Below are 23460 nucleotides of genomic sequence, written 5' to 3' on the forward strand. Positions count from 1 at the left end.
TGAAAGTTTAGAAAAGTGCTGTTTAGGGCAAGTTCTGTTAACGGTTATCAAGACATACTGATTGATTGATTGAAACGTTTATTTCAGGGAAATCCATTGAGACCAGGGTCTCTTTTTCAATGGCGCCCTGTGTACAAAAGGAACATTTACAACAATGGTTATACAGACATGACATAGACAACAACAAGGTACACATAAATATAATAAAATAAAAAGGTTTAAAATATATACATTAAAACCAAATATTACACCAAGCAGGTGCATAGGCTTTCTTCTAATATAAGGTCAGCTAAAAATGTGTTACTGTAGTAAAAATGGTCATATGTGAGAAGTACCAGAGAGGACACTGACCATGTACTTGTGCTGGTGATCGGTGTTGATGATGTGTGAACAGATGTGTTGTTGTTGGACAACACATCTACAGCTACGACACAAGTAGAATGGGACCAGTCTCTCCAATAGGTCTTCACACTGGCACTCCAACACCGACCACAGACCTTGTGTATGCACACACACACACACAGAGTTTGAGGTAAGGACTCTAGTCTTAAGTGACTAAAGACCCTTTCTCCCTTGCATTGAAAGCCGTTAATCTATTGGTAATGTTTCATACTGGCATGGAAACAGGATCTTTTATATATAATCAACAATTGCCTAAGCCAGTTTCACAATACATTAACATTGACATCAGCCTTTATGATGACTTGAATGAAGACTTTAATTCACTTGTGGGTGTGTGACTTGATTGACAGGGTAAAAAAAAAACACTTGACTTTGGCTCATTGACTTGGGACTTACTTGATGAGACTTGTGATGCAATACATAATTGATACTTGAGGCTAAAATACCTGGGGCCCTATTTTGCGCCCAAGACACCGTACCCACTATTTGGGGATTTAGCATGGTGCAAAGGGGCGTTTCCGTGGCCAAGTTGCTATCTTCCGACACCAGCCTTATCCCTAAAACACCTGCGCTACCCGTTACATTATGCATAGGTGTGGTTTGGGCGTTACATTCATAAAAAACAATCATGTGCCAGATGCCATTGCCTTTATGAGAAGGCAAGCCATTATCCCCGATGTGATCTTACGCTCTCTCCCTCTCTGCCCATGGAAGAGCGACATTGCATTGGAATACAATTCTATTTCATACACAGAATACCGTTTGGGGACAGCGCAGTGTTGATTTTAACAGCAAATTTTGATTTAGTTTTAGTCATAGTCTTTTGAATAAAATTCCATTTAGTTTTAGTCATATTTTAGTCATCTGAAATGTTTTAGTTTTTGTCTAGTTTTAGTCGAATAAATATCATAAGATATAGTCGACTAAAACTACAGTTGATTTAGTCGACTAAAATGTATTTTGGCGGTGCCTTGATGGCGTCGTTATGGCTGATTTTACATTTAGTTGCATGCTGAAAATAGCTGATCTACAAGCCCACAACGCGTCGCAGCGTTCGCAGTCGCATCACGTTGTGGGCTTGTAGATCTGCTATTTTCAGAGCGCAACACCCGAGCGCAACCAAGCATAAAATGACTTGTCTTTTAGTTCTACTGGATCTCTTCTCCACTAGATCCCTCACTAACATTTTAGTCTAGTTTTTATTTGTTGATGAAATTGTCAATATATTTAGTCTTAGTTTTAGTCATCATAGCTTAGTTTTTATTTAGTTTTTATTTAGTTTTCGTCTGTGAAAAAAGGTAGTCGACGAACATTTTTTGTCATCGTTTTAGTCGACGAAATCAACACTAGGACAGCGCCAGCTGCCTTGTGCGTAATTAACGGGTAGCAGCTAGTGCCGAGGGATAGTGCAGGATGGAAGATAAGGCCCTTGGACTTGTTTATACTTGCAAATCCTTTTTGACATCCCTGCAACCAAATCTCAACACAACAAAGGATGTTTCATTTGTGCATAATGTGCATAAGGGCAAACATACACTCACCTACGACTTGCGTTCTCTCAGCTTTTGACAGCTTCACATCAAGGTAACAGGACACACGGCTGGCAATCCTTTCCCCTTTAAGTGACAGGCAAGGGACAGGGAGATCTTTGTTAGTCCCACAGGGGAGAAAACAATAACAAATATGGCAACTAATTTAGATGTAGGCCTACGTGGGTTTATGGTTTATGGTTTTCCAAGGACTATAGACGTTTCACTACTTTTCCCACCACTGGCAATGACTCAATCCACACATACCTGATGAATGGCTTCGGTGCAGCGGTTGCACCACAGGCTGCTGGTGTCCACTGTCTGGGTCCAAGAACGGCCGTCTATCTGGATGTTCCAGTGACTTCTGTGTTTCCTCTAGTTTGATGCTTCTTCCCTCCATCGGTTCTGGGTCCTGTGGTTGAATTCCAGGGTCCAGAGGTGCTTTCTGACTTGTACCAGAGTACTGAGGAGTCTGCTGCCATTCCTTGGAATCCTGAAGGTTCTCCTGCTTGACAGAGTCCTGAGGAGAACCTGGCTGTGTTCTGGGGTCCTCAGAACTCTCTAGCTTAACGTCACAGCTCTGTGGACCCTCTGGCTGGGTGTCAGTGGGTAAGATGTGCATTGGTGAGGATTCGGAGTCAGTGGCCAAACTATCTGGGCTTTGATGAGTTGCATTACCTATGGAGGGAAGTGATGGTTCGTGGTTTGAATGCAAATAAACATGGTCAGAAACGGATGGAGATGGAGAAACTGATAACATGATAATACGGGCTGACATGACAACTAGTGTTGATTTCGTCGACTAAAACTATGACTTACGAAAACTAAATAAAAATGAAGGTACGATGACTAAAACTAAGGCTTAATATAGACTTAAAAACTAGACTAAAATGTTTGGGACGGACTATAGTGGAGAAGAGATCCAGTAGAACTAAGACAAGTCATCATGGGTGCGCGTGTCACAGGCCGAAAATAGCAGATCTACAAGCTCACAGTGAGCTTGTAGATCGGCTATTTTCGGCATGCAGCTAAGTGAAAATCATTTCGATGCCATCAGCCTGCCAAAAAGTATTTTTTGGGCGACTAAATCAACAGTAGATTTTTGTCGACTAAAACTTGACTAAAAGTAAAACATTTCAGGGGCCTAAAATATGACTAAAACAAGACAGAATTGTATTCAAAAGACTACGACTAAAACTAAATCAAAATTTGCTGTCAAAATCAACACTGCTGACAACCAAAAAACTTGCGTTGCAGTTTGCACCCATTAGCCTATTCCTTAAAGACCTTAGTGCCACATACCTTAGCTGGTCCAGAGCTAAACGTGTTGCATTCATGCTGATTCAGTCAGTGAACCCCACATTGGCTGAAAAGCAGCCAGCCTCTGTTTCACAAGGAATTACTTTTCGATAATGGTTGCGAAAGCCATTTTAGATTGTCTTTCACATGTACAGTAATATGATTGGTCTGTAATTTGTTTACACAATTTCCATCAAATCTTACATTCTTCATTTATGTGTAGTTTTCCATAGGGATTTTTATTTGTATTCTTTTAGACAAGTGGACATTTATTTTACTTAAAGGTAACATTTTGGGCCCTGCTTACACCCCTTAGGGCCGCAGGTCCTCTGAGAGGTCTTCTAGCTGTTTGCCTGCATACAAAGTTGTTGTCTTGGTTTGTTCAAGGCTGAATTCAGCTGATGTTTTTACAAACAGTGAGGATGGTTGGTACATTTATTTACCATCAGGGTGATGTGAAGGTTCATGTTGAGGATGAGTTGCAGAAGGTGAAGCCTGTGACCTTCTCTGCTGTCTCAGGAGGGGATAAAGGAGGGCTAAAGGAGAAAGATCACAATAATCAAAAAGCACAGCAATGTGTTAAACACCGTTGCAGACCAAGGTTATTATAGTTAACGATATCTAAGACTAAAAGGAAAACAAAGGAGAATACTTTGCTCCCTTCTCTTAAATGGTCTTCTAATGTGCTGAGCAGGGAGTTATATATAGCTAGCCTGAATGCCAAAAATCTAATGTAGTATTCACACAATTATACATAAAATGCTTTAAATGTATGTTATCAGACTGAATTATTATTTCAGTGAATGCCAAATTATAACTGTTTTCCACATTGTTATGCTTTCCCTGCCTTTAAGGTTTGTCCTCTTGGGCAGACAAAGTACACAGCAAGTGCTCAGGGTTTTACCTGTTGGTGTATTTGCAGTAGACATCTCTTCGTATTCTTCATAACTCATTTCCACAATCTATGCAAAGATAAGAGACAATCACATTTAAAAAAAACATGGCCCATTCATACTGGCTGAAGTTATACGTGTGTGTGTGTGTGTGTGTGTGTGTGTGTGTGTGTGTGTGTGTGTGTGTGTGTGTGTGTGTGTGTGTGTGTGTGTGTGTGTGTGTGTGTGTGTGCCTGTGTAGTAGAGTGATGTAGGGTTGGTGGTTTTCAATTTGGGGTCTGGGGAACCCCAGAGGTTGAGCGTGTTCCAGGGGGTCCCCAGAAAAATGAGTTGTTATAGTAATTTAACTATAACTCAATTCACTTTAAATGACCACAATGCACATTATGTGAGTGACTATTCTGACAATCCAGTTTCAATATCACCTTCTAAATTAAAGTTTTCTGAAAAAAATGTAGAAACAAATTAATAATAATAATTCATGTAGCTATATCAATCACCTTCGGCACGTTGCCCGTCTCTCTCTTGGCCAAGTCAGTGACAATCTTCTGGAACTCCGTTTCTGATAGATCTGAGGTCAACTCTGGGCACATGATCCTCTAAAATGCATCATTCAGAAGAACATACAGTTAACATGCAGAAAACCAACCAGTTTCCTAAAACACTGCAGCATATATAGATGATTTCATCACTCACCACGTAGTTTAACTCGTGTGTGGGATCAGACATGTGTTGTCTGTAGCAAAACAGCTTGGTCTTGCACGATAGACAGAACCATGTAGACCTTTCCTCATGCTGGACTGAAACCATGAACTTTACACCTGGAAAGGTTCACAAGCCAGTGGTCTGATTAAAGGAACGCTAAGGCAAGTATAGCAACAAAATTGCCAGGTGACAATTTAACAACTTAAATTGGATAGTTCACCCCAAAAAAAAACTTTCAATCGATTAGTCACCCCATGGAGACTTGAGTGAATGGATATTTTGTTTGTTTGTGTCGCATTCCTAGGCTAATAATTTGATAACCAACGGACCAGTAGGCAGCGGTTCCGGTAGGAGACACAAAGGAGACTCTTTGTGTCTCCTACCGCAACCGCTGCCATTGATGAAATAATTGGCTTAGGAATGCGACAAAAACTAAAAAATATCCATGAATTCAAGTCTCCATGGGGTGACTAAGCGATAGGAAAAAAGTAATTTTGGGGGTGAACTATCCCTTTAAGCCCAAAGTCTCTCATTGTGATGCGTTGTGGGCTTGTAGATGGGCAATTTTTAATATTTATTAACAATTTTGCCTATAATGACATGAACAATATATGGATGCCAAGGATAAAAAAGGTTATACGCACCCACTGCTGGTCTATTTGTTGTGGATTCGGATCGCCCGGTGGATTCGGATGTTTCCACTGGGCTGCTCTCACAGGTAGATGCAGGACGGGTTGACGTTTTGGAGGCGACTTGGTCTGTAGGGGGCGCTGCAGTATCACAGGCCTCTGGCTCTGTGACAGTGACTTGGTCTGTAGGGGGCGCTGTAGTATCACAGGCCTCTGGCTCTGTGACAGTGACTTGGTCTGTAGGGGGCGCTGCAGTATCACAGGCCTCTGGCTCTGTGACAGTGACTTGGTCTGTAGGGGCAGCTGTAGTATCACAGGCCTCTGGCTCTGTGACAGTGACTTGGTCTGTAGGGGCAGCTGTAGTATCACAGGCCTCTGGCTCTGTGACAGTGACTTGGTCTGTAGGGGGCGCTGTAGTATCACAGGCCTCTGGCTCTGTGACAGTGACTTGGTCTGTAGGGGGCGCTGCAGTATCACAGGCCTCTGGCTCTGTGACAGTCTGGCTGCTGGAGGTGGTGGCAGCTTCACCAGAATCGCTCGTAGGATCAGAAGCAGCTTCAGTTACGAGGGCAGAGTCCAGACTTTTCATTGATTCAGAGAAGGCTGAAGTCGTATTTGGTTTAGAGGTGGTCATAGACGTAGTGGGTTTAGAGATGGTTGTGGTGGATTTGAACATGGGTGGAGTTGAAACAGGGATGTGTGCTGTGGCTTTGGAGTTGGCTGTGGTTTTGCTTGTGCCGTCTGCTCTCAAAGGGGATTTGGCCGTAGCTTTCGGGCATCGTCTGCGTCTGCGTTTCCCCCCCGCCTCTGGCCTGGTGTGTTCACTCCTCTGCCTTTTTCTGGCGGCACGGCTCTGCGTTTCTGCATCACGGTCTCTCCTGACCCGTGGCATGGCGTCCTTGCTAGTCGCGCCCCCTGAGAAACAACACAAGGCATACATACATGATACAGGCAACTGACCGAAAAAGCAAAAGAGGCACATTAAAAGCCGGCTTCATCAGATTAGCTTCATGTCTTGTTTGTCACTTCTAGAGACTGCGATGGGCTGTGGAGTGCGATCATTCACATTGTCAGCTTCTCTCTCTGGCTTCTAGGTCATTTCGGGGACCTGACAAAAATCAATCAAATAAAATCCCAAACTACCACTTTAACTTAACTTACTGTCCTGACAATTGTCAGCTATATAGACATGTCCTCACCCCAAAATCAATGATTTTATTCAATAAAAATGTTTTTAGTAAACGATTAAATCAATTGGTTCGATTAACTGTTGTACCCCTAATCTGTGGGGCGTGCAAGAAATGTGTTGTATTGATCATTTGTGTCATGAACTATATGAACTATCAATAGAGATAATTGTAGAACCATTAATCACGTTACTCTGCAGATTCGCACCTTTATGCTTTACACATTGATCACGTGAGTTTGTCTCTGCTGCCACATGACTCAAAGCCTCCGCTGTTTGGTTAACACTGCTTATGTCTCCTGCTCCGTCTCCTTCTTCTATGGACCTCTTTCGGGTCTTCGTCCTTCGGGTCTTCTCACGTTGTCTTTTTGCCCTCCTCTGCCTCTGGCCCGACTTGTTCGCCGCTCTGCCTTTTCCCGGGTGTCCTGCTCTCCGTTTCAGACCCGAGGTCTCTCCCGACCCTTGACGTGGCGTCCTCACTAGTCCTGCCCCTTTCCGCTTCGGCCTCTTCTGCCGCGTCACCGGTTCTTTTCCCGGCCTTGTCCTCCTGTCTCTCAGAATGCTGTCTTCTCCCTGTCGACTTGGCAGCCGCCCCCATTTCCTGGTATTTGTCGGTATCTGGCCTACTCTTGACCCACTCTGGACATGTTTCTTTGCCTTTTTCTTTTTCTTTTCAGGACTTTGTTTCAGAGTCTCTATGGCCACACTCATGCCTGTATCTGAGGTGTTCTGAGCGGGACACTTCCCGTCGTGTATATGGAAACGGGAATCTTTCTCAGGCACTGCAATGGGCCGTGGAGTGCGGTCGTTCACATTGTCAGCTTCTCTCTCTGGCTTCTTGGTCATTTCAGGACTTGTGCCTTTGTCAATCTCCTTCTGAGTTTCTGTAGGGACTGAGAAACAACATGAGGTACAAAAAAAAGAAAAAAATTATGTAAATAAGGCATAATAAAAGCAGGGTTCTGATTAGCTTAAGTCCTGTTTTTATCTTCCATCCCTGGGATGCCTACTATGTTTTTGCCCCTCTCCCCCCTGATCTTGTAAACTACTGGACCGATGAGTGCCAAATTGCTTGTTCATGCTGAATGTTAGGCCAAGGAAGTCAAACCCATCACTATACTAGAAGGCTTTATATTTTGGCTCATAACTCTTTGCCCAAGTAGATTTTCCATCATTTTTCATTTTCTTTAAAACTGTGTTAATTTTGACAGCAAATTCTGATTTAGTCTTTTGTATAACACATCATTTAGTTTTAGTCCTATTTTAGTCATCTGAAATTGTTAGCCCTTGAGCAAGATACCAAACCCCTAACTGCTCCCGATGAGCAGGTTGGTGCCTTGCATGGTTTCCTCCGCCATCGGTGTGTGAATGTGTGTGTGTGTGTGTGTGTGTGTGTGAATGGGTGTGAATGTGTGTGAATGTGTGTGAATGGGTGAATGCAATGCACATTGTAAAGTTCCTTGGATAAAGGCGCTACAGTATATAAATGCACCGTTTATTTTATTTACCAGACCAAAACCTTTGACTTGTCTTACCCAGTTTCTCTCCCACCGGTAAAACAGGGACAAGCTGCCCATGTCCCTCTCTCTTCTTTATCCCTTTCAGCGTCTTGACAGCTGGAACACATACGTATGTGTAGCTAAGACACCAACGTCCATCATAAATGATATATAGACAGTACTGTACACCAGTGGTTCTCAAACTTTCAAAAAATAGCATTGAGCTTGTATATCTGCTATTTTTGAATAGCCAAACTATAAAATATGGTTAAAGTGGTTAAAATGATTGTGACATTATATTAACTAATTTAGCTGGGGACCCCCTCCAAGGACCCCTGGGGGTCCACGGACCCCACTTTGAGAACCAATGCTGTACACCATGAGAGACTCTATAGGGAGGGAAACGTACACCATCTGCTAGTTGCACTCACTTTAAAATAAATTCACAAAATAAATAATAATAGCATCACTGGAGGTGATTTTTGTGATCTGATTTAAAACTGTCTACAATGTAACTTCAGTGCATTTAGACTTAAATCCCTAATGTAAAATTAGTTGCATTCAATATATGCATATTTGTGGCCCTGGGCCAGAGGGCGTGGCCTGTCACAGAAACCATTCAGAACTTCTGAACCCGAAACACTTTTATTGTGGACCCATGCAGGAAGAAGTGATTAACTCACCATTTCCATACGGTGGCCAGATGGGGCTGTGATATGTCACTTTCTGTAAGACAGAAAATAGAGAGATGTTTGTGTCCAGTATGTTGAAATGGAACAGATTTCTGAATTTAATTCATGATATATCTAATATCTGGCTCACGAGGGTGAGACAGACTCTGTCCCACTAACCAGTGGTGGAAAAACTATTCACATTTCTTACTTAAGTAAAAGTATCAATACTGCAATGTAAAAATACTAGATAAAATGAGTAAAGTCCGGAATTAAAAATGTACTTGAGTAAAAGTACAAAAGTATTTCTATATAAATCGTGGCACATTGGCTATTTTCAAATGGATGAAATGTAAATAGGGCTGAAGTTTTGTAATAATAATCAAAATAAAAAAAAGTTACTACTAACTAAAGTTTTCAAATATTTGTAGTGGAGTAAAAGTATAATATTTGCCTCTGAAATGTAGGGGAGTAGAAGTACTGAAAATTGGAAATACTCCCATAAAGTAAAAACACCTCAATATTGTACTTAAGTACAGTACTTGAGTAAATGTACTTAGTTACTTTACACCACTGCCACTAACCACTGTACACATGGAGTTTGGAGGAGATTTTGTGATGTGCAGAATGTACCTGAATACAGCCAGTGGAGTGGATCTCTGCTGCCTGCTTTGCCAAGTCCAGCAACTTCCAAACAGGGGTTTTCTTTGCTTCAGAGTCCAGGGAGCCAGGGTGGGCTTTTTGCTGCAACACACACACACACACACACACACACACACACACACACACACACACACACACACACACACACACACACACACACACACACACACACACACACACACACACACACACACACACACACACACACACACACACACACACACACACACACACACACACACACACACACACACACACACACACCCCAACCCCAGGGATCAAGTATTTTAAAACCATAATTGCCAACATAAGAGTCTATGAGGAGTCATATTACAAAGTTGACTGATGATGAACTGCAGTTACATACTCTGTGTGTGTGTGTGTGTGTGTGTGTGTGTGTGTGTGTGTGTGTGTGTGTGTGTGTGTGTGTGTGTGTGTGTGTGTGTGTGTGTGTGTGTGTGTGTGTGGGGTACAAGCTCAGGGATGAATTTGTGCAATTAATGTTGACCCTTATCTGACGTGGAGTGAATTTATACAGCATGTTACAGTCAGATAGACTTCTTGGCCATTATGTCTGCCTTCCTGAATGAGTCAGATCATGTCATATGACTTGATCCCACCTTAATATCTATAAGGAGATGAAGGCCTCAACTAACAAAAAAAACAAAAACAATGAGGGAAGTTTTCTTCATCACGTACAAAAGCCGAAAGTGTGTCCTCGGACTAGTGCTTTATGTTATAATATAACATAACATAATCATTTATAATATAACTATGTGTCTGCTTGAAATCCTTCAAACAGACACATGAAGATGTGATTTGGTCATCTGGTGAACAGGGGGTTAGGGGGGGCAGGCCGATAACAAGACAGATAAGCGAGGCCAAGTCAAAACCTTTGACAAGGGATTTCATCGTTGTGGAATTCATCTCTAGCACCGTTTGTCACAAAAGGAGAAACGTGGCCATTTGAGGACGTTATTGAACTCACCAGAAACACTTTGATGTGTTCAAAGCTGAATACGTGGGAGGAGAACTCAAGTTCATTCAGCATCCTCTCACAGAGTAAACATAAGGATCCCGACGGCCCTCTGTCGGTTTTGTAATGAACCATGAACTGCAGACCTGGTAGGGAAAGAAGACACGCACAAAGTCAATTTGCACAAAGTCCACCAGAGGTTAGAAATACAGTACGTCTAATGTGTGAGTGAGAGAGAGAGAGAAATGTATCTTTCCATTACCAAAACAAATATACAGAGAAATTGGGCATATTGATTTGGGCATAGTACGAATGGTGATGAATCATGATTTATTGTGATGAATTTTAAAATTTGATAGCCCTTTTCGTTTTAACCAAAACATATCACAAAGCACTCTTTTCTAGTTTTAGTAATAGTAATACTGTAGTTATGATTATAGTTATAGGTATAATTATATTGATCGTGCTTGGTGTGGACATCCCGTTACGTGGCGGCAATACTCACCCAGCTGAGGAGATGTGTGGCTGCCCTGCAGCTCATCAAGTGTGATGATGTTTGGAACTATATGCATACACACAAAAACAGAACATGTGATGATGAAACACAAACCTTACTAAGCTAATGAACTGTTATATTAAAAATAAATTCAGCGTAGCGATAGTTCATGTAGGCACGGAAGTCAGAAGGTTTACATGCTATCTCACTTTCCCCGGACCCCCCCATTAATACGTTAACAAGCTAATTCATACGTACTCCCAGGCTCCCACAAGTCAGTACGTTCAACCTCACTTCATTCTCATTGGCTACAAGCCAACTCACTCACGCCCTCATTCCCACAGAGCAACTCAGGCGGTTCATTTAAGCAGCCTCTGTTCTCTGTTCATTCTACGTGCTTCGCTGTCAAAGCGGTTGTTCAGCTGTCAGTTCCTCCTCCCTGTGGCATTTAGTTCATATTGTTAATAGGATGATTCTGTGGATTGTACTGTGATTCTATGGATTTGTGCTATGACTATGATATGTGGTAGTTTAATTATGCATTGAAGGTTCAATGTTATGTTCACGTAATAACTGTATTTCATGCTCTGCTCGGGGGGGGGGTTGTAATTTCAGATCTGTGTCACGCTTGCGCAGGTAATCTGTAATATCACATGAACAGAGTCACACCGTCAAACTGAATGCAATACCATTGCAATAAATGGTAAATGGTTAATAAATGGTTATGAGCTGAAGTGCATAAATGAACTAACCTTCGTGTTGCCAGTCTTTGCAGAAGTACTCCTCAAGAACCTTGCAGGCTGTCAACAAATCATTAGAAACCATTAGTCATATGCTATTACAGGAGAGTGGTTCTCAACCTTTTCTGGATTTCCGTGGAACACCCATTTAAACACAGCAGCCAATATGATCAATCAATCCATTGTGTTCTGGCTTGGCTCAATGGAACTAACGTCTAAGTTCTTATTTATTGGTATTGATTGATTGAATACTGTATTAACAGTTTGCAAAAAGTGGAAGAGGTACAGTTCTACAATAATTCTAGGATAACACAAAAAGTCCTGTGGCTTGTTTCCTTTGTGGTACATACAGTATGTGTTCAATTCATCAAGACATAAAAAAGACATACAATACCAGAAATCCTCAATACTAGGAGCAGTAAAAGACAAGTATATTTACAGGAAAAACTGTCAGGGGGTAATTCCTTGCTAGAAGACTTGTCTAGGTCCAGTTGTAAATTACAGACAGGTGCTCTTTTATGGTGGTTTTGAAGGAAGGTAGGGAGTCAGACTTTTTGATGGCTGCTGGTAGGACGTTCCACATTTTGGTGGCATAATAGTAGAATTAATTCATCCCCATGTTTGTGCCAAATCACAATGAAAAATATTTTGTCAAGGTTTTTTGCTCTCTAATTTTTTTTTAACACATTTGTTTGTAATATAAATATTAATAGTTATATTATCATTAAAATCTTTGTGTTTTGCCAATTATTTGGGGCCCACTTGAAATACCGTCACGGCCCACAGGTTGAGAACCACTGGTTCAGTGGACAGTGGCGGTGGGCCTCAGATAGTCACTCTCTGATAATGCATATGATGACGATCCAGTACTCACCATGCTCATAGTTGTCACTGAACAGGCAAAAGATCCTGCTCGGGAGATCAATTATCTGAAAATAAACAAGTAAATGAATAAATGAAATGATCCTTCTATGAATCATAAAATCTCTGCGCGTGCGAATGTCACCAGCGTTATCTCGAGATCCGCCCTAGCGAGCGACTTCACACTCTGCATGCGTGTTGCCAAGGACCCGAGGGAGTGATGTGCCGAGTGGGAAGTCAGTCGCATTGACGGTTGTCTAAAAATATCGAATAATACGCAAATGCTCATATATGGAGTACCCTGCCTGACGTCATCAATATGATGGACTGGACTCCATATTTGGGCATGCCTGCCTGACACACAACTTCAAGGAGCACAGTCAGACAGGTACAGAAATCTCCATATATGGGCACAGACAGACAGACAGACAGACGGGTACAACGGGTATTGCATAACTGAGTGGGGATGCATTCGTGCTTGCTTCGTACCCGACATGCATTGTTCACGAGTAGGCTAGTTCATAATAATAATAGTAATAATAATAATATGTTTTACAGCACAGGCTCCAATACATCACACTCCTTATAGCACAACCTTACATAAGGATCAATGACTTTCAATGTACTTTGTTTGCCATTGTACCTTGACCACCATGTGTCCAGGTCCTTGAGCATTCTCCTCCTGCCAGGCCAACGATTCCCAATCACACTCGTTCAGCTTCCAGGCAAATGGCAGTCGTGCAGGATTCTGGTGCATCTACAGCACAAACCCAATGAAATAGAACAAATATTATGGTCTTATTTTACCACTGATAAATCCATGCTCGGTTTGTGGTATGAGGCTCTGTAACCAATAGAGTAAGCATTGGACCGTTGAATGACATTGTCTGACTGAAGTATTTGTAGAATTTGCGACTGCTGTTGTGACGTCCACTGTACATGGTCGACCCACAGCAATTTTAATATAGGAGGATATATATACTGTATATAATAGTAAAATTAAGCATTCCCTTAATTGTTAGGGGAGACCAACACTCAACATGAGTGGCGGAGGAGATCCCGGAGATGTGAGCGGAGTGTCAGAGAAGCAACACCTGCCTAATGTCCAACTACTCCAGTCCGTTCAACATTCCCAGCCAGTAAGGGTCCGTGCAGTGACCGCCTTCCCTCCCCTGAACATGGCCAATTGTGTTTGTATAGATCAGTGTGGATTTTGTCGACTAAAACTATGACGAAAAATGTTCGTCGACTACCTTTTTTCACTGACGAAAACAAAATAAAAACAAAATAAAAACTAAGCTACAATGACTAAATATATTATATAACAAATAAAAACGAGGCTAATGTTAGGGAGGGACTAGTGGACAAGAGCTCCTGTAGAACTAGAAGACAATACATTTTATGTTTGGTTGTGCTCGGGTGTTGCGCTCTGAAAATAAAATCAGCCATTACGACGCCATCAAGGCACCGCCAAAATGCATTTTAGTCGACTAAATCAACTGTAGATTTAGTAGCCTATAATCTTATATTTAGTCGACTAAAACTAGACGAAGACTGAAATCTGACTAAAACTAAATGGAATTCTATTCAAACGACTATGGCTAAAACTAAATCTGCTGTCAAAATCAACACTGGTATAGATAGACGGTGGGCCAAACCGGATCCACTGTGGTGGATTTAAGCCCTTTAGACTCCATGGTAGTGGGCCAGTACTTTATGCGCCCATAAACTCTTGGCCGGGTATATTTCTGAGGATGGAACCAAGGAAATGCAGTGTAGAGTGAGAAGTCGGATCGGATGATGGGTGGTTCTCTAGAACCGGCCCGTTCCGAAGAGGCATGCTTTGTGATGGGCATCGCACAAGTGCAACCAAACATGAACAGAAACAAAATGACTCACCAGAGTGTGTTTGATGTGTCTTGGATCACACAGGTGGGCTTTGAAGTCGGAGGCAGGGAACGTACACTTACAAACCAGGCACATGTACCGAGGCATCCTGCTAGCTCGGGTGCAGACACATGTCACAATATGAAGAAGACCTGTTCCAAAAGAAAAATGCTCCATTCATTATTATTGACGGACAAGAGTCATTTGCAGATACGCCTTTATCTCCTCCAGGCTGGATTACTGAAATGCACTACTCATCGGGATCCCTAGCAAGAGCCTCCAAAGGCTCCGATACATCCGAAACAGCGCTGCTAGGGTCCTGACCAGAGTGCGAAAATATGATCATATCACACCCATCCTCCGCTCACTTCACTGGCTCCCCATCTCCTTCAGGACCGAATACAAGATTTCCCTTCTCACCAATCAGTGCATTTACGCCCCCCCCCCCTCCGCCTACCTCAAAGAACTCCTCACCCCAAAACCCGCCACCCGAAGCCTCCGCTCCAACAACACCAACCTACTCGTTGTCCCTGACACCAAACTCCGCACCATGGGTGACCGGGCCTTCTGTTACACAACCCCATGTCTGTGGAATGCCCTCCCTGACCACCTGACAGCACCACAGTCCACTGATGCTTTTAAAAATGGACTAAAAACCCACCTTTAAAAAAAAGCATTTTTCTAATTTTCATGGACTTCTGTTTTTTTTCCCGTACATAGTGATTATACAGATAACACATAATGCAGCCCAACTCACCGATGACTGGTTCAGCCCGCTGCTTTTTCTTGATGTACTGGCATTCATTCATCAATATACTACTGAAGGACCCTAAAAATGAAAGAAACCTTCAATTAAGCTTTACAACACGATTGTCTGGTTTACAAGATCTCATTTGGAATTCCTCTCCACAGCATCTCTGATAACCCAACATATTAAACAAGTAGAATGATAATAAATCATACCTGGTTCATACTCCAGTTCATCTGCTGTGATTGTAGAACAGAGGGTTAAGAATAAACAAGATGCATTAATGTCACATACAGTACATGTGGACAACAACAGACCATGAGATAACAGGGTTTACTGTAGTACCTTCTGTCACAAAGATAGTCTTCATTTTCTGTGGACAGACAGACAGACAGACAGACAGACAGACAGACAGACAGACAGACAGACAGACAGGCGTTTTTTTGGGACACATTTCAGCAAGTTCTGGTCAGGTCAATTCATTAATAGTTTAACTTGTGAACATATGAAAATATGGCTCACCTGCTGGTGTTTCCCTTCTTTCGCGTGAGCAAAATATTGTAATGTAGTATTGAATATGACACCGCAGACCTGATCGAGTCAAAGTAAGCGTCATCTGTACAATATTACCTTAGATATACTTCATAGAGAAGAGAAGCAAGGACAGTGTGGTAATGATGCCAAGATTATGGTGGTGAGAATAGAATTAATATTCACCTGGCAGCTCAGTACACAAGACATGACTGGATGCTTTGCTGTGAAAAGAAGGAAAGAAAAAAATGGTACTGTATGCAGATGTATAAACTTAAGACATGGACATTTACAGAGATGTTTAACCACACACACACACACACACACACACACACACACACACACACACACACACACACACACACACACACACACACACACACACACACACACACACACACACACACACACACACACACACACACACACACACACACACACACACACACACACACACACCTTCTTCCAGCTTGGAGACTGTAGTTGGAGGCTCTGTATTGGTGGGATGATGTTCTGTCATTTCACCACCAGGGGGCTCAGCAGTAGCTTTAAAACGACAGAAAAACAATCGAGATTGAGAAAATACCCCACAAATAGCTTGATTCTTGATTCCACCTGTTTGCCTGCAAGCCTACCATGTGTGGCTGTGCTGGACGCAGACTGGTGGTGGGGTGTGGGCGACTGCGAGGGTCCCCGAGTGGCTGGTGGCGTCTGTGACCGCAAGCGCCTGAGAACGACCCTGGGCTGAAGGAAACAATCCATCAAAAACAATAAAGCGGTGAGTCGCTGCCACTAGTGCAGAGGTCTTCAACGTTTTCAGGCCAAGGACCCCTTAGCTGAGAGAAAGACGAATCAGGGACCCCCCCCACTACATATTTGTATAAAATTGTGTTGCAGATTTAACTTTTTCATAGGTTTCATAGAACACTTCATTGACTTGTTTGACAGCACTGTCATCAGTGTTGTGTAGGATTCATGTTAATGTGTATTTTCAGACATTTAACCACTTAAAATGTCAATGCTTAGAGACGGGGTGCCGTGATTTTCAGTGATTTCCCCCCCCCCCAAAAGAACATAATCATCAGGTATTATGGTTATACTAGGAGGAAGATTTTTTTTCAAAAAGGTGTACAGAAAGCGTTAAAATAGTTTTTCTGTGGACACGCCTCCAGTTCATTAAGTATACCTGGTTCTCACCTTAGCACCTCCTCCACCACCTTAGCACCACCCACCTGTCCTAGTCCCTCCTCCTCCCCATGCCCACACCTGTTGTGTTATGATAATGAGGGGGAGGGTATAATTTTACTGTGTCACTAAAGCGCTGTTTTTCTATTGGCACTTTTGACCCTCAAGGTTTCAGCCTCCAGGAAGAAACTAAAAATAGTCAGAGAAGACATAAAACACCATAAAAACAACACCAGGGGGCTTAATGAAGTTCTATCAACCTCATAGACACATGAAAAACAGAAAAAGTGCAAAACCATGGCACCACCTCTTTAACTTAACCTTTCACTCTCTATACCAAACCTCTTTGCCGAAAATAGCAGATCTACAAGCTCACAACGCCTCGTGCAAAAGTTCTCCTCAGAATAGGGATACTAGGGTTCAAGTGGTTCATGCAAAAAAAGTATCCTATCACACAAAGATTTGGCAGCCCACCGTAGAAACTCTGAGGATTCCCTAGGGGTCCCGGACCCCCATTTGAAGATCCCCGAACTAGTGTATTGTTGAAGATGTATTTAACTTACACGTAAGAACAACTCTGCATTCCTCTGGGCCACAGCACCATTTCTGAGCTCAATTTCAACTCAATCAGCAACCAACTAGAACACTATAATTTAAGCTGATAAATAGGTAGGCCTACTCTCCCCTGATTGGCTGAAATTGCAGCAACTCACCTGAAACGCTCGTAGCTTCGACGGCAGGCTCAGATTCTTCCCAGCTGGATTTGTACTTGGTTTAGAGGTGGTTGTAGATGAAGAGGGTTTGGAGATGGTTGCGATGGATTTTGAGGATTCGGAGATGTCTGGAGTTGTATTTGTGGAGGTCGCAGTAGGCTTGGACATGACTGTAGTGGAATGGCAGACCGTTGTACTTGGTTTAGAGTTGCTCGTAGATAAAGAGGGTTTGGAGATGGTTACGAAGGATTTTGAGGATTTGGAGATGTTTGGAGTTGTATGTATGTACATGACTGCAGTGGAATGGCAGACCGTTGTACTTGGTTTAGAGGTGGTCGTAGATGTAGTACATTTGGAGACGGTTGAGGTGGATTCAGACGTGGCTGGAGTTGCAACCGAGGTAGTCGGACTCAAGTGTGACATGGCTCCAGTAGATTTGGACAGTTCGGTTAATTCACCTGCTTTCAAAGGGGAATTGGCAGTAGCTTTCGGGGACTGGCTTGTGGATGACTGGCTTGTGGCGGTAGCTTTGCCCGAAACCCTCGTAGCCACAGCAACATTTCTCAGCTCAATCAAAGAATCCATTGTGTGGGACATTCCTCCTAAAACAAAAAGGTATGAAGTGTCAACCAGCCATCAATATCAGGTACGATGCCCTATAACTTGCTGAATCACATTTGTATACAAAGATATTTTATATGGCTCTCTCTCTGTGTGTGTGTGTGTGTGTGTGTGTGTGTGTGTGTGTGTGTGTGTGTGTGTGTGTGTGTGTGTGTGTGTGTGTGTGTGTGTGTGTGTGTGTGTGTGTGTGTGTACTGTTGGCAAGGAGTAATAACTAAATGAATAAAAGAGTAACAAGCCCAACACTGATACTCAGCTTAGTCTGAAGGATTTGTCAAGACAATTTCAACAAGTAAGATGATTAAAGGTAGAGTAAGTGATTTTTTTTTGTTAAAATAAGTGTTATTAAATAGTTTTTTATTCCTTTTTTAAAATATTTATTTTTGAGCTTTTTATGCCTTTATTGATTAAAGTGAAGTGAAGTTTAGACAGGAAACGGGCAGAGAGAGATGGGGAGTGACACGCAGCAAAGGCCGTCGGGATCAGGACTCGCACCAGCGACACGCTGTCAGCCTACATTGGAGCCTAGGCGCCCGGGCCATAGTTTTTTATTCTGATAGTACTTATTGCTATAGAATGGTTGTTTAGTAACAGGGGCCTTCCTGTCTCTCCAGCTCTTCAGTAAACAGAAAATGCATTTGCCGGTCGGGATACCAATTCTATCCAATCAGGAGAGAGAACTCGCACACTCACACAAGTCATGAGACAACGAAATGAGCAACTAACTGGAACTTGGAACACTATCAAATTGAAGCTGATAAATAGGTACTCTCCCCTGATTGGCTGAAATTGCAGCAACTCACCTGAAGCGCTCGTAGCTTCGACGGCAGGCTCAGGTTCTTCCCGGCGAGCCTCCCAGGGAGCTTCAGAGACGGATGGATTGGTACTTGGTTTAGACGTCTGGGTCAGGTGTGACTTGGCTCCAGTAGATTTGGACAGTTCAGTTGATTCAGCACGAGTCTCGCACATGACAGTCATTTTGAGGTCTCCATTCCTTTCAACAGAAACATCTGTTGTTTTGCTTGCGTCATCTGCTTTCAAAGGGGAATTGGCGTTAGCTTTCGGGGACTGGCTTGCGGATGACTGGCTTGTGGCGGTAGCTTTACCCGAAACCCTCGTGGCTTCAAAAGCAGCTCCACTTTCTAAGGCAGCGTCCAGATCTTCCCAGAGATCTAACTGAGATTCGGAGGTGGCTGGACATGTATTTGGTTTGGAGGGGATCATGGACGTAGCAGGTTTGGAGATGGTTGCTATGGATTTGGAGATGGCTGGAGTCGGTTTCGAGTAGTAGGCTTGGAGACTGTAGTTGGAGCCTCTGTATTGGTGGGATGATGTGCGTAGGCTCGGCATGATTGTAGCGGTCGTGTAGCGGACTGGTTGCATTGCGGTCATGTAGCGGACTGGTGGCATTGCGGTCATGTAAGTGGTTGCGGTGGAGATGGTTGCAGCACGACGTGGGTCTACAGGTCTGGATGTGGTTGCAGTAGTTTTGGACCTGATGGCAAGTTCTGCGTTGGTTGCAGGCGCATCAGAGGTTGCCGTAGTTTTACCATCTTCATAGACGATCTTTAAGTATCAAAGAAAAACAGAACCTCTTGTGTTTGGGAATATTATGGGTTTTACCCAGACGCCAAAAGTGAAACATTAAAATGATCGATTTAATGATAATGTCTGCTCTAATCAAACAACGGCTCCATTTCAAAACTCAAGGGCCTGTGCTTGGTGCGACAATATCACAGCATCATGTTAGACAGGCGTAGCAGTCCTTGAACAGGGCCTCAATGTCTACTGTCTATCACCCGGCCACCACACTAGGGATGGGACGAAAATCGTCATTATCGTTTATCGTGATAAAGAACGCTCACAATAATCCTATCGCAGAAATTTAAATTTATCGTGAAATTGTCCTCCGTCATACACTGGGATCAATTCACCTTTGCAGAGCTGCATATCCTGTACCACTTAAACCCTCTAGAATTGGTCAAATGCACCTGTAAAGAACGTACTTGTTAGTCTTTTTTTCAATCTCTACCAAATCTCCAATAATAGCCTATCTACAATCCCACAACGCGTTGTGAGCTTGTAGATCTGCTATTTTTGGCAAATGTTCCACTCCAGACCATGGATGCTGGGGTTCAAGTGGTTAACAAAAGTGACATTTTAAGAGTTTTAAGCATATTTTGATTATCGCGATAATATCGTGAATCGCAATTATTTTGGTCACACTAATCGTGACATGACATTTTCATATCGTCCCATTCCTACAGCACACCAGGTTTTAGCTTCACAATGCCCAGGTGGCCCTTATGACCCATGGTCACGTACATGCAGAGCACCAGGGACCACTGTGCAGAGCACCAGGGACCACTGTGCAGAGCACCAGGGACCACTGTGCAAAGCCCTTGTGCCACACATGTGTCATGCTTGCTTCACAGAGTAAAGCTGCTCAGTCTGGTGGTCAGGGGATATGAAGACAACATTTATAAAACATATTTATTGTTTATGAGAATGCCAAATTGTAACATAGTACTAAGTACTGTTTTTTTTGGGGGGGTCATTATTTGAATAGCCAGCATTTTAAATGATCTGTTGCCCTGGCTTTAAGTGGTTAATCCGAGATTTATTAAAAGATGCTGGTAAAACATTGAAGGTTAAAAACAATTACCTTCAATCTTCCACATCCCTCTTCTTTCTCCACCTGTTGGGCCAGGTCTCTCAGGTCTCTAATGAACATATTAGGGTTCACACTGCTTGGCCAATTATGGACTATATGAGGATGCTCCATTTTCTGCAAAACAAACAAACAAACAAACATGTGGAGTAAGTCACTGTTTAGAGGTTTGTTTGAATCAATCATATCTATATACAAATGAGTGTTTTTCTTGTTACTCATTCAGACACAGTTGTAAGTGGGCACAAATCAACCTCAGACAGAGTATCAGGCTGAATGAGAAAATGCTACTAAAATAAACACTGGTCCAAAGCATGGCATTGTGACATGTTGTGAGCTTGTAGATCGAGAGACTGTATAAGTTAAGTCAGGCCAATGACTCCTTAGCTGAGAGAGAGAGATGAAGCAGGGACCTCCACTACATACTACTGGATTCATGTTAAATGTGTGTTTTCATTTAACCACTTAAAACTCAATATACATTGTAAACTTGACCTTTGGCTCTGTACTTGGTCCGCTCTTTTTTCCCCTCTACAGTCTAGACTCTACAGCAAAAAATAGCCGATCTACAAGCTCACAACGCGTCTAATGTTCCCTCCAGAATAGGGATGTGAAGGGTTCAGGTGGTTAATGTAAAAATAGAAAAACAAAGGTCTTATCACACCCCCCTGCAGTATCTCTGCAGTATCCCCCCCCAACCCCCCCCCCCCCCCCCCAGGGTCACATCGCGTGTCACAGTGCGACGCGTTGTTGATCTGAGCTTGTAGGTCTGCTATTTTTAGAGTGCAACACCCGAGCGCAACCAAACATAAATGACTTTTGTTACTGGATGTCTTCTCCACTAGTTCCTCCCTAGCATTTTAGTCTAGTTTTTATTTGTTGATGAAATTGTCAGTATATTTAGTCTTAGTTTTAGTCATCATCATAGCTTAGCTTTTATTTCGTTTTCGTCAGTGAAAAAAGGTAGTTGACGAACATTTTTCGTCATAGTTTTTGTCGACGAAATCAACAATGAACCACAGGCTCCCATACTCACTATGTAGTTGTAGCGGTGACTGGCGGATGTGAGGTGACAGCGAAACTGAGTGTTGATGACTACCAAACAGCAATCACAAAATGAATAGTTGAGGCCGTCTGGCGACCGGTACTCTGTCATCATACTCAAACCTGGACGACAGACAGTGTCACAGAACATGTCACACAGTGAACACAACAACGGCAAGAAGTAGATGATAGTGAATGCTCAGCACACGTTAACTGAACCAAAACAAGACACAGGGTCTAATAACTGTGACAACAGTGTGACTTCTCTGGGTCTCTAGAGAAAAGGGCAAAATGTTTGTCGTTGTGATTGGTGTAGCAGCTTCAGCTTAGCTGTGTAGTTTGCTCTAATTGGTCTACATTTGTGGGGGCATACAAGCCTAATGGGCATACTGTATGCATAGGCCGGTGTATATATTTAGTGTTATTAGAACTGTAAACCAGATATTTCAAGACAAAGTTAAATGAGAGAGTATGCTGACCGATGACTGGCTCTCTTCCTTCAAGTTTAAGGTAGCGCCATACGTCTGTGTTTGTAACGGTGAGGTCCATGGAGGCATCTGGAGTGACCTGCGGGTGACACAGTTGGTTAGTTGGTGGCTTTATTTGGGACGGATGGAGATTAGCATTAAATGGCTTGTCCAGGGCATCAGAGATGAGTGCACTTGCCCGGGCTTGACCGCCAGATGTGGATGGATGCGTGGGGCTGACTTGGATGTTGTTGTTCACCTCAGAAACAGGTTGAGGAGGAGCTTTTGGTTCGAGTCCATGCAACGTTTCCTGTTCAGCAACGAGCTCTTTCTCTTTCCTAAAGTCTGTCAACACACACAGAGCATAATGGAGAAGTTCAACTGAACTGACTGCTTACATACATTTGTGGAAAACAAAATGTGCATAGGAGAGATTTTCTTTGCAGGCGCATCAGAGGTTGTCGTAGTTTTACCATCAGTGTGTGATGTGGCTGTGACAGAGTTGCCTTTGGAAACACCATCCATCGCCTCCACCTTTAAATTAGCACACATTATTATGCAAATGACTTCTCATTTAATACCTTTTCAAATGGCCAAATACCTTTCAAATGGCCAAATAGCACAAGTTAGAAGATTATAACTATTCCTGTGGAATAATCCATGATTATGAAAGATAACTGTATTATTATTGGTGCAACAGCAATGTGCTTTTATTGTCCTGCAGGAGTTAGCAAACATGTACTGTTTGAGTTGAGCCTAGTGGTACAGAGTGGGCAGAGGCAGGCTCCCTGCTGTGCTCCTGAGCTTCAAAGACTTCTTGCATACCAGAGACAATAGGCCTTTGTGTGGAAGATAGGGAACAGGTCTCGCTATCAGGTGGTGGGTTTCTAAACAAAAGAGATAGCAACTCCGAGCGGGGGAGCTCTGAAGAGAGTGTGACAGGAAGCGGCAGGCAATCGCAAGGCTTTGTGGGTAAACAGAACTTCCGGTTGCTTGAACCTCCCTGAAGGAGGGCACTGTGTGAGAAGTTTATAAAGGAGCCTG

At 42.9% G+C, this 23460-nt stretch overlaps 1 protein-coding gene across 4 annotated transcripts in view; it reads right to left on the bottom strand.

Annotated features, from left to right (window-relative positions):
- LOC308095153 (uncharacterized protein) overlaps positions 1-23460 on the bottom strand; it is a 60713-nt gene that overhangs the window by 6400 nt on the left and 30853 nt on the right. For all 4 annotated transcript variants that reach the window (XM_080442098.1, XM_080442099.1, XM_080442097.1 and 1 more), the window contains 32 exons: positions 22890-22950; positions 22616-22761; positions 22429-22516; positions 21942-22072; positions 20900-21022; positions 19038-19800; positions 17614-18215; positions 16351-16459; positions 16175-16261; positions 15902-15939; positions 15707-15775; positions 15530-15557; positions 15400-15423; positions 15194-15265; positions 14449-14588; positions 13193-13306; positions 12563-12617; positions 11701-11748; positions 10958-11014; positions 10465-10598; positions 9447-9557; positions 8826-8868; positions 8179-8259; positions 6853-7536; positions 5473-6372; positions 4820-4944; positions 4624-4722; positions 4135-4192; positions 3674-3766; positions 2199-2609; positions 1944-2018; positions 352-497 (listed from right to left, as the gene is read on the bottom strand). In XM_080442098.1, coding sequence (XP_080298224.1) covers positions 352-497; positions 1944-2018; positions 2199-2609; positions 3674-3766; positions 4135-4192; positions 4624-4722; positions 4820-4944; positions 5473-6372; positions 6853-7536; positions 8179-8259; positions 8826-8868; positions 9447-9557; positions 10465-10598; positions 10958-11014; positions 11701-11748; positions 12563-12617; positions 13193-13306; positions 14449-14588; positions 15194-15265; positions 15400-15423; positions 15530-15557; positions 15707-15775; positions 15902-15939; positions 16175-16261; positions 16351-16459; positions 17614-18215; positions 19038-19800; positions 20900-21022; positions 21942-22072; positions 22429-22516; positions 22616-22761; positions 22890-22950 — 5715 coding nt within the window. The remainder of the gene's footprint in view (positions 1-351; positions 498-1943; positions 2019-2198; positions 2610-3673; positions 3767-4134; positions 4193-4623; positions 4723-4819; positions 4945-5472; positions 6373-6852; positions 7537-8178; positions 8260-8825; positions 8869-9446; positions 9558-10464; positions 10599-10957; positions 11015-11700; positions 11749-12562; positions 12618-13192; positions 13307-14448; positions 14589-15193; positions 15266-15399; positions 15424-15529; positions 15558-15706; positions 15776-15901; positions 15940-16174; positions 16262-16350; positions 16460-17613; positions 18216-19037; positions 19801-20899; positions 21023-21941; positions 22073-22428; positions 22517-22615; positions 22762-22889; positions 22951-23460) is intronic.

Source organism: Gymnoscopelus braueri (genome assembly GCF_963280865.1).
Source record: "Gymnoscopelus braueri genome assembly, chromosome: 11".
In the NCBI taxonomy this organism is placed as follows: domain Eukaryota; kingdom Metazoa; phylum Chordata; class Actinopteri; order Myctophiformes; family Myctophidae; genus Gymnoscopelus; species Gymnoscopelus braueri.